Source organism: Python bivittatus, unplaced genomic scaffold (assembly GCF_059951505.1).
Source record: "Python bivittatus isolate LINGU-HERP-01145 unplaced genomic scaffold, Pbiv_v1 ctg000850_np1212, whole genome shotgun sequence".
Classification (NCBI taxonomy): domain Eukaryota; kingdom Metazoa; phylum Chordata; class Lepidosauria; order Squamata; family Pythonidae; genus Python; species Python bivittatus.
The window spans coordinates 146228-158299 of record NW_028277112.1 but is presented as its reverse complement, the minus strand read 5'-3'; the positions used below and the strand labels follow the sequence as shown (position 1 = coordinate 158299).

Genomic DNA, 12072 nt, shown 5'->3' with positions numbered 1-12072 from the left:
TCCCCCTTGTTTGACTACTTGGATGGATCTGGATGCCCCTTTTTGATTGTAGTGAAATAATGTCCACTGCAAGTTCATTGTTCCATTTTCCTATAGTGGTGGAGGACATTTTATAGTGGAGCATACCAGACTAGTCCCATTACAGAAAGACTTAATATCGGCTGTCCTTAATATCTAGGTTATCATTTTCTGTAGGACTCTTCTGCCAAAGAAAGCCTGCAATATTTGATGACCAAGGCAATAGGGGACCATGTGGTTGGTTTGCAAATATCCCTTCCAGTGGAATATTTGTGTTGAAGGCAGCTGAGATTATTGTATAAACTAGGCAGAAACAGAATGTTCTTCATAGGCTAACTTAAAACATGGTCTGATCCATCTGCAAATGGTGGCTGAGGAGGATGTGGAGTGACAGTGAGCATGAATATTGTTCATATTTAGGTAGAATTTTAAGGATGTTTGAGCCATTCCCATTTAGACAGTGGTAATGTCTAATTCTAGCTCTGATGAAAAAAACAAAATTGAGCTTGGACACGTCATTGGATCAAGTTGTGTGTAGGGTTATGGAGTGTGGCTGAAGAAAACATAGCTCATTTCCAGGGGACAGAACCCTTATATCTGAAAGTATCTATACTGATGTGATTGCAATCAGGAATTCCACCTTCCACATCTAAGCTCAGCAGATGATTGGGTTAAGCAAATGACAGAGATATGGCCAGTTATTAAAGCGGCACTGGAGGGTGCTAGGGAGTTACAAAAAACATGCCAACCGTAAACGATTGCCTGAGAAGGAATGGAAAGTGGGAGACAAGGTGTACTTATCAACTAAGCACCTCAGAACATTACAGCCATCGAAAAAATTAGGACCAAAGTTTGTGGGACCTTTTACAATAGAGAAAGTTATCAACCCAGTCACGGTTCGATTGCACTTGCCTCCAATCCTTAAAAGGATTCATCCTGTATTTCATAGTGATCTCCTAAAACCCTGTAAAGAGTTGCCTGAATGGCACCCGACGCAACAGCATCAGCCCCCAGACCCAATGATGATTGAAGGCGAACAGCATTTTGAGGTTAAAGAGATTTTAGATGCCAGAAAACACCATGGGGAGATACAATTTCTCATTCAGTGGAAACATTTCCCCAGATCTCTATGCGAGTGGGTGGCAAAGAAGCATGTAAATGCACCACACTTAATCAGACTTTTACAAGTGCTACCCAAACAAGCCTAAATAGCCATCTAAATCCTGTTGTATATCTGTACATGTGTTTTCCTCTCATGCTTTTTGTCTTTCAGATTGGGACTTCAGCAATCCTGACCTGATCCTTTCTTTCAGAGGGGCGGCATGTCAGAATCCTCACAATCAATTAGCCAGCTTGTTAGCTTGCTTGCTTTGTTTCTGCCATTACAGAAAGAAAAAGGCGGGGGGGGGCGTGCTGGGAAGATGAGCAATTATAGCCATTAGAGGCAGATGGGCTGTTATCAGATTCCCAGGAATGCTCAAGGCTGTACCAACGTGCAACTGCGAGAAGACTGTGAGAGCAAGGGACTAAGAGACAAGGGGGGGGGTGCACTAAGAAATGGGTAAAAGTAACTTTTTGGCATGCATGGGCTTAGTCTTAGCAATGCTTTGGACCTGTACACTACTTCTCAATAAATGAGCTTTTCTTTGAACCCATACCGGTTTTGAAGAGATCTTCTTTCATTGGGAATTGAAAGTGACAGATTGTTACATTGGGGGCCAATGATAACCTGAAGGTAAGAGTGGTATATTTACAATGGGTTCCTTGGTACTTGAACCTCAAGAATTTACCGGGTACTGGGTACCTAAGCAAACAGAAGCAGGCCTCCTAAAGATCTACAATTGCTCAATTATGTCCTTTTGAAAATATTCTTAGATGGTCTATAAAATTTGCATTTGAAAGTTTCTGTGTCTCGTAAAAAGATTCACCCATTTTGGATCAAGGATAGTTTTGTATGTATTGTTCTTTTTCCATATTATGAAGAAAATGAAGTAATAGCCTGAGTATTCTTTGGTGGGTGGCATATTCAACTGTTCTAATTTGGATCAGGTATTATATGGATTGCTGAACCTGCTGTTTCTCTTCCTTAAGGATTTGGCTGGTAAGACAAAATAATTCCAAAGGATTCTGCAAAAGTCTACACTGGAGGCTTGGATCAGAATTTATAAAGCCCATGTACGTAGGCCTGAGTTTGTGCCCAGTCTCCCTTTCTGGGCTCTGGGGAAGTCAACACCCAGAGCTGAGCAAGATCAAGGAAGCAAGAACTACAGATTTCAGTAAGCTATTTTTAATATTAGTCTTGGGGTAAATACAGAATCTAGGGACCTGCAAGAGAAATTTGCAAACCTCATTTATAATGAATTCATTGGAGTTTCTTCAACTGATTCTTTACAGGTTTCTTGCCCACCTGGGCTGTAGCCATTTATAAGATAAGCTGCCAACTGACTTGCCTTCTATCTCTTGTTTATTTCCACTCTTTCCATTACTTTCCTGATCTTTCCTTTCTCACAGGAAGGAAAACTGCCAATTGTTGGAACTGTCTCCATCCAAGAATGGGTGAAATTGCTTATATTCTTGATTCCTGTTCTGGTAATGTTAGGGATGAAAGAGGGGAGGGCACAATGTGGGATTTCTACCCCCTTCTTTTGGGGTTTCCGTCCTAACTGATCAGGGCTTGTTATTCTGTTTTGTTTTCAAGATGTGATCCAAGGCTTTTCTAAACAGTTACCCTTTTTAAAGAGTTCTACTTTCTGAACAAATTTAGACTTAAGGTCCATATTCTAGCTCTATTGAAAAAGTTATCTTGTGGCTGTGGCATCTAGACTCATCATTCTGTTATGTCATAAGAGCTGTTTATAACCCATTCCTCTACTGACACATCTTTAGGAGTTCATTCTTGAGAGTATACCAGAAGAAGGCTATATCTGCTGTGATGTATGGTAACATACACATCAGACTTACCAGTAACTAGGCATTTTGGTAGTCCTAAATGTCAAACAGGTCTTCTGACAAATGTTGGGCTGTTTTCTAGTTGTCTTTTCCATTCTCTTTGCCCATATGAAGTAGAGAGAGAACAACGAAAAAGGGGGGGAAAAGGAAAGACAGAAAAAGGAATAGGAAAATAAAAAATGGAAGCAGATGGGGAGTTTTCCAGTGACACATTTGAACTGAAGCATAGATAAGGTCAGAATTGGGGATGGGCATTTCCTCCCACAAGAAAGAAAAACAGAAGCCTGGATCTGCACACCGGAGCAAGAAAGAACTGTTGGGTGTCCTCCTCCATTATAGGAAAAAGTTAATTTCTCTCTCAATCCCTGTTCTAAACTGCTCATCCTTTCCTAATATTAACATAACCAAGTAGAATTACATTTAGATTGAACATGGTCCCAGATAGAAAACACTGTTTGAAACATTTCTCCTTAACGTTATACAATTTTGGCAAAAAAAGAGAGCCTGCTTTAATATGCTTGATCTCATTAGATTTTGCCCATGAATATTCTAATCCTATAATGATAAAAATTGAAGGTAAAGGTCAAAAGAGGAGAAGAGCCCTGAGGATTAAGAAGATCAATAAGCACTGCTGGCCACAAGAAGGTAACAGAATGAAACAATGTGGAAGGTACACCTGCAAATGAGAGGTTGAAGACTAGTCACAGACCAATGTTGAACTAAGGAACAAACAGATCAGTAATGGACAGACTGGAAAGAGAAATTTTCTTTCTTTTCCATCTATAATGGAGGATATACATGGTTAGTACGGTCCTATCTAATTACTTCCCAACTATTTTCTCTTTGCTGAAGCTTTAAGTTATACTTATTTATCCAAACCACATTTTGTAAGAGCATTTTCTCATATCAGTACTGATTATTATTAGTATAATAGCATAGCTGTTACATTAAAAGTTGCTAAAAATCTTAAGAATTTATTTAGCTAAAAGATTTCAAATTAACAACTACTGAAACTTACCACTTTAGTGAAAAGAATTATAGTTTTTTCTAGCCGATCCCTGCAGACATTATCTGTTTCTATGCTTCTACCTGATAAAATTAATTTAGATTATATTAAATACAAAAATATCAGTCATGCATAGACAGAGCTATGAGTTTAACTCAAATAGAACATATTTGTTAAAAGCTGCTGCCAAAAAATTCACATTTATCTAATATAGCAAAATACAGAAATTAGGAACAGTAAAATCATATACTTAGGGCTAACATCTTAAATAAATGATCAGCAATGCATATATTCCATGTGAATAATATAACATTTGAGAGACAGACCCAGGAAATTCTTTGTTTGAATCTCACCTCTGTCATGGATGCACTAGTTAGCCTTTACACAAGCCAAATACTCTGAACCTTAATCCTCAATCTGCAATATGAGGAAACATTACACTAACAATATTAACTAACTTCCAGAAAGACTATACAGTAAGAAATGTATGCAATTAAAAATGTTTATAATTTAAGATCTGTATTATTTAAGATCTCAAGTTAACTTGCCATGAGTAATTTTTCAATTAAATCTTAAATTAAATTCAAGATTTAGATCCACCATTCCACAGATATTAATGGAAGGCAAAGTACTATAAGTACAACCAGAACATAAAATGGACTGACCTTTAACAAAAAAATTCAAAATTTACTTTTAGCATATATTAGGATCATGCCTAAATTGCTGTGCCTTTTTTTACAATATGAAAACGAACTATTTAGCTGAATTGTCTGTTTATGCCACAACTGTTGCCAATAATAAAATATTTCATTAACAGGCAGTTTAGAGAAGAAGTTTAAAGAAAATTCTAAACAGATATACTAAGAACTCAAACTTTTGAAATCAACAGTCGGTCCCTAGTACACATGCACAGAATTGTATCCCAAAGTCTTAAAATACTTACTACATTCCAAAAATTGTTTTAGTCGTACAAATACTGCATGAAGAAATCCCTAGAGAAGGTAAAAACAAAAGACATAATTTGTGTTAATTTGTCCTAAAGAATAATCAGGGATAATTGCAATTGTTGCACTAAAAACCATCCAAATTTACAGGCAAGGGAACAAAAACAGGGTAAATAGAACAAAGCAAATATAAATCATTCTTAAAATTATCAGCTAAACATCGGTTCTCATCCTTTAATCCAATATAACACTTCCAGATATCCTGAACGCTACTGGCTCCAGTTTAGATATGCTAATAAGGCAGAATTGTTTATAATTTTAGCTAATCAAAAGGAACAAGCTTGCTGGTGTTCAGTACTTGATCGATCTTGCTGGCCGTCCTTTGTCAGTTTGTTAACAGCTTAACAAACCAGTAAACCTGTATCTCTTTATAGTAGGAGTACACAAAGTGCAATCCAAACCTTTTGAGTGAAGCACAGAAGCACAATATAGAAGGAGAGCCATATCACAGTAGCCACAAATCAAGAGTCTGGTAACAGGTTTCCAACTAACATATTTTATTAAAAGCATAATAAAATTGCAGGGTGACTATCAGTCTATGTGCAATGCATCTGATGAAATGAGCTGCAGGTCACAGAAGCTTGTCTTTTTAATAAATGTGTTTGTTGGAAAAGGTGCTACTACCATACTCTTTCTGATTTTTTAAAAGCCCCTCATGAAATTGTTATCAAAATGTTTTTTTTTAATGTGACAGATGGAGAAAATTATTAACTATACAAGGAATATTGTTCTTTTACCTGCCCCTATCTATTCGTGGAGGGCAATCCTTAACACACTATTCAAAGGCCAAATGCCCAAAAAAGATTACATCTGAGCAAGGATCTCTTAACTTTTTTTTTCTTCTAAATAAGACAGAATTTGAATTCTACCATACTGCTGTACAAGCCATGGGAAAAAAAACCTTCCAGATTTATTTAACCACTCATGCAGCAAGAAAAAATATAAGCAGAAGCATTCTAACAGCATATGTAAGCAATTCATCACCCCTTATCAATTAGAATTTGGTATTATCATTATGCCAAAACAGGACTTTAACATCTCAGAATATACAGTATCCAACAGAAGAGAATATATGTAGCTCAGGGTTGAACTGTGGAGTCGTTGGTGCTCTCTGAGCTTGGTTGCTTGCTTGCAGACGTTTCATTACCCAACTAGGTAACATCATCAGTGCTAGTGAGTGTGGGGTTTGCTCCCTGTTTATATACAGTAGCTTGCCTTGCCAGTGTTGGTGGGGGTGTACTTTTCTCCTTGGTAGTTCCTTGATTAGGGTATTGTTTTCTTTTTGTTTCCTTCTTAGCTTTTTTATTCTCTCCTCTGAATGGTGTGTAAATGTGGTTTATCTCTATGTGTCTATTGATAACTGAGTGCACATAGAGTGTAAGGTCTCTAACAGCCACTATGTAGGACAGACAGGCAGAAGACTAAGACTAGCAGAGCACATCCATGAACACCAACTAGGAGTCAGAAGACACGATGAAAACTCCTTAATCTCACAACATATGGACAGACTCAACCATAGTTTCAACTGGGAAACTGTGAGCATCCTAGATCAAACTAAATCCAAAAATGCTAGGGGATTCCTGGAAGCTTGGCATTCAGACAAATCAGCCATCAGTAGACACACAGAGATAAACCACATTTACACACCATTCAAAAGAGATAGGAAAAAAGCTAAAAAGGAAACAAAAAGACCAGCATACATTCTCTCCAGCAGCCAATACCCAGATAAGCAGGGATTAACACCAGGCAAATAATCAAGCAGAAAATAATTCCCTAATCGAGGAACTATCAAGAAAACAAACAATCAAGCAGACAAACAATCAAGCAGAAAACAATACCCTAATCAAGGAACTACCAAGGAGAAAAGCACACCCCACCAACACTGGCAAGGTGAGCTACTTTATATAAACAGGGAGCAAACCCCACACTGATTAGCATCAATGATGTTACCTAGTTGGGTAATGAAATGTCTGCAAGCAAACAACCAAGCTCAGAGAGCACCAAGGACTTCACAATATACAGTATTCTACCCCTTTTGAATAACTATTCTATTTGTAAAAGGTAAAGCACATACTTACCATTACCTCCATGTTTTTATGAGGCTCCACAAACCCATGAACAGTCAATTTGCGAAGGACTGAAAAATGAAAATATTCTTATTCCATAATATACTACTTATCTCATAAAAGTTATTCACTGGCCTGGTTTTAGATATCACAGTAATGAAGTATTCTTTATAATTCTGTCTTATTGTGAACAAGCATCTGACTTGTTAGGGAGAAACAAGCTAGTATTTCCACTCACACACAAACTTTAGCTTTCCTTCTGAGAACAGAAACTTAGCAACTGTGAAGCATACCATAGCATGTACTGCTCATTCACATTACACAAGTCTTAAAAAGGCTAACTTGTGATGAACACTTTCTTATAACTTTAGTTTTTCAATATCAAATACAGTGGTACCTCGGGTTACGAACTTAATTCATTCCGTGACTCTGGTCGCAGCCTGAATTGGTCGCAACCCGAAGCAAATTTCCCCATAAGGTTCAGTGTAATACTGTTAATCCGTTCTGGTGTGGAGGACAGGGAGGCGGCTATTGCTTGGAGGGAGAGTCCCCCTCCCTATGACCATGTGTCAGGGGCGGAAAAATGGCCGCGGACCACGTGTCAGGGGCAGAAAATGGCTGCGGACCATGTCACGGGAGGGAAAATAGCCGCGTATCCTGTTCATACCCTGAGGCGGAGTTCACAAACCAAAGCAAAATTTTGCGGCCAGAGCTGGTCGTAACCCGAAAAGTTCGTTAACAGAAGCGTTCATAATCCGAGGTTCCACTGTATATTGAAAGCTTTTTACATTCGTCAGGACAATTTTAGCACTGTAGTTCATTTACAAAACAACTAGTAAAAAAATGAAAACCCATCAATCTTAATAATTCAGAAAGTTAATTATTTTGTTGCTGTTACAAGACAGCATAGAATTCTTTCACCAATTTATCCTTGTCTAACAACTCAATAGGCCTGTGCAAAGCATTTGGAAAAGGTTGTTGTTATTGTTATTATTATTTAAATTTATATGCTGCCTGACTCCTAGCAACTCTGCTCTGCAAAGTTTATCAGAATAAACAAAGCACTTCTCCTCAAAGTGTTAAAGCAGCTATATTCTTTGCAAGGCCTGTGTAACTTCTATTAAGGCTATCTGCATACGTCTGTAACTTCACTTCACAGTCCCAGCAGGAGTATTGCCTGTTTGTGCAAGGACAGCCTTCAAAGCAGCTGTGCTGCCTTAATGCCTTCACTCATGGTAATATACTTTGCAAATCAACTCTTTCAAATACTCTAGAAGGTAGTATGCTTTAAAAATATTTCAACAGTTCCAGCCAAAATACATAACCAACTCAGAACAAAGAATACAACTAACTCAGTGGATAAGCAATTTGAAACAAACAGTGCTTGGATGAACCATATTACAGATGTGAAGCATGAAAAACTAAATTTAACACTATATTATACTTACGTGTTTAAAAAGGGAGAAGTTCATATAATGCTATTAAAAATCTGCGTAATTAGGTCAAGCTCAAAAATGTCAAATACTGAAAAGTTCAGCATAATTTTTAATTATCTTTGATGATCAAAGGATAATTTAAGAAAAATGGAAGATGCTTTTTTAACCTGAGACTGATCAGTTCTCTAAACCAACAGAATGTCCTATGCTAAAGATGAAAATCTGAGACCATATTTCACAATATACATCCATGTGGATAACTGTATTTTAAATTTAACTTTTTTGTCAATTACCTTTCAATGATAAGAGAGTTCTTTCTAATGAATTACTCATAGCTGTTTCATCTCTAACACAAATTTGTTGAAGGAATGTATCTGTATGATGATTCCACAAGGAACAGGTAAAACTATAAATTCCAGAAGCTAACTGCAGAAATATAATAAAAAAAAACTCAGTAGTTAAAATAAATGTTGATGAAACAGTTTTTAGTAAGATAACATGCTATAATCCAACCATACAAGTTACAAACTTAGGAAATGTAACTTAGCAACTTGGTCCATTTGCTGGGACACAATAGCATACTTACCCAGAGTAAGTCTTATTTAGCAAGGTAATGTTCATTTCTTAAATAAGTTCAGTCAGGAGTGCAATTTTACTAATGAGCAAAGCTAAAATGGATACAAACTAGGATCAAAACAGCAACATGAGCTCTTATACTAAGCCTGAATGAATGCCATGGAGTTTTTGATATTTTACCTCTCACAACTGATCTGAATCTCTGCCACATCATAACATCTTTTCATATTCTCCCAGCATCCAAAAATATTTGCCAAGTTAAGGCAAACCAGAAAGCTAAAGTGCCAGTTGGCATAAAATATCTGAACTGAGAAATCAAGTTTGTCATTCTCCTCAAAAAGAGGATTCTTAAACCAACCTAAAATCATAGCTAAAAATCATGGTTTACTGGGGATTGTCTACAGTTTGGGATTACTGGTATCTCTGGACAGATCAATGTACAGTTGAAGAAATAAACGTCAAAAGGCAGATTTTGCAGATAAAATCTGTGAAACAGGAAATAAAGTTTTTAATATTTTATTTCACTTAAGCATTTCATAGATATGTTCAGTACTCTCATATACCAATTCAAATTGATTTTGATGCAAGATTTGTAAAACACAATTGATAAAATCCTAACTCTGATTATAGTCATGGATCATGAAGCATATGTTGCTTCTCCTCAAAAAAGCTTTCTCACAAAGACTGATCCACAGTTAAGGTTAATATTTAAGGGTATCTGAGCCATGGTTACAAATAATCACATCCAAACCCCATGTATATAATAGCAGTTACTCCAATTATTCCACTGTGGGTTCGTACTGAGAGTATTAAGTTCATACTGAGATCCACATCACAGCTTTGTCATTTGGGATATGTTAATATTGGGACTACCCTGTTGAACTGTACTTGAACTGTGATTTCCATTTTTTTTCTGTTAATGCCTCCCTGGTGGTGGAATCCCTCAGGGGACAGTTTTGGGGGATTTCAGTCTTCATGCTCCAGGAAAAGGACTTCAGTCCAGTCCATATTTCATGGCCTCAGTGGCAAGGTTACCTCAGCACCCATCTATGTTGGTGATCCTATGTCAGACCTAGTATCTTTTGGAGCAAATGCAATGAGATTTGAAAGTGGAGGACAATACCATTGGTCCTGATCAAATCATATGTAACTACTATACCAGACTTCTGCATGAGTGGTCGACCCATCAGCAGCATCCAAGGTTTGTGTTTGTCAAACTGGTCCAACAAAAGCAGAATTATACCACAAGCCCCACCCCTGATGTAGAGGGTATAGGGAACAGCCTTGAAAGACAAGAGGAAAAGCCACTACCAAGGCAACAATTAAACAAGTGGGACTTGAGTCCATTCCACAAAACTAATTTGAGATAATGTCTCAGACAAGCCCTTCCCTAATTCACACAAAAATAAAATGAAGGAACGGGGAAGCACACTCAGACTTACAAGATTCTGCTACTATAGCTGTTCCAGTAAAAGTAGGTTTAGATCTATAAAGCATTGGTTTCTTAGTCTGATCTACTTTTTAGGGATGACATCTTTTGTACATGTGTGATTGTGATGGAATGGAATTATGAAGGCCAGACTCAGGGAGGGAAACATGCTCTTTCGTCTCCTGAGGGGCGAGGAAGAGATAAGAGGATGAGGCTGGCACCTTCCTGAGGAATTCACTCTGTTTTGACTGGCTGACTATGGGAACTGAGTTTCAGTCTGGGAAGATTCTTGCTAGAGGTTGTAGCTAATAAACATTGCTGAACTGAATCTGCATGGTCTCCTGGAGTTCCTTGGGCTAGGCCTGACAGTGATGATGAAAGCAGCAGGAAGCTGAGGATACCTATGGAATACACTAGATAGTACACTTCAGGTACCTGATAGATCATAAGAGAATTTTGTCACCAATCTGTCAGGCAGTTAACTCATGCATCTGGTCACCTGTTGAAATAAGGTGACGGTCAGGGAATTGGATGTAACTGCACCTGAGCAGCAGCTAATCAGCTCCAGAACCCAGAGTGGTCCTTATTTTATTGAAGAATTTCAGAAAATGAAGCATCTGAACAGATTTCTAGAGCAATGGTGATATAAATATGGAGTCAATAGGACCAATCATAGGCATGAAACCATCTCCATGCCTCCACATAGGCACCATGACAATTACAGCAGCAAAACAGATACATTTCTTCATCTTTATTGCATTTACACTCCCATCTGCCTCCTTTATTAAGAACAACTTGCTCCTTCTTGGGTAGAAATGTTGGAGTCATGGCTGTAACAGGCCACCGTGATGGTTTTAAAAGATTCTTCCAGAACAAAATCACTTTGAGTTAGATGCCATTTGGACAGAATCTAATGTGATGAGTGAGGCAATATTTTGCAATGTCACGTGGGACACATTTGAGCTGGTGGAAACTGAAGAAGTGGAAGGAGTCCTCTGTAGCATGAACAACACAACCTATCCTTTATGTCCTTTCTGGTCCTTCAGCCAGCTGGGGGAACAGGAGTAGTTGGATTTAAGATGTGGTTAATGCTTCTTTCAGAGAGGGTGTGATGCTAATAGCTGTCAAAGAGCCAGTCGTATGTCTTTTCTTCAATAAGCCATCTCTCAGTGAAGTTTTATTTGAGAACCACCACCCTGTCTCCAACCTTCTCAGATAGCTGAGAAGATTGTGGTGGCTCATCTATAAAGGACCTCAAATGAGATTAATTATTTATCTATGGCAATTTTCTAACCTAGGCACAGGACAGAAACAGCACTAGTCACTCAACCAGAATGACTTCAACCAGAACTTTGAGGATGGAAGTAACTCTTTTGGTTCTTTTGGATCTTTCCATGGATTTTAATGCCATCAGCTATGACAACCTGGCGAACCAACTATGAGGGTTGGAGGAAGGAGGTACCATGTTGTGGTGCTACCTTAGTGGGCAATTTCAACTGGAGTTAAGGGCAGTCAAACCAGTGAGTGCTCCAACATGGGGCATGGGACTCTCCCCTCTACTTTTTAATATCTATATGAAGCTGGTAGA

General features: G+C 38.0%; 1 protein-coding gene across 2 annotated transcripts in view; it reads right to left on the bottom strand.

The window, feature by feature from the left end:
* Positions 1-12072, bottom strand: part of IPO11 (importin 11) — a 96230-nt gene that overhangs the window by 65796 nt on the left and 18362 nt on the right. For both annotated transcript variants that reach the window (XM_007424193.4, XM_025164072.2), the window contains exons 6-9: positions 8773-8905; positions 7056-7114; positions 4917-4965; positions 3986-4056 (exon numbers count right to left, since the gene is read on the bottom strand). In XM_007424193.4, coding sequence (XP_007424255.1) covers positions 3986-4056; positions 4917-4965; positions 7056-7114; positions 8773-8905 — 312 coding nt within the window. The remainder of the gene's footprint in view (positions 1-3985; positions 4057-4916; positions 4966-7055; positions 7115-8772; positions 8906-12072) is intronic.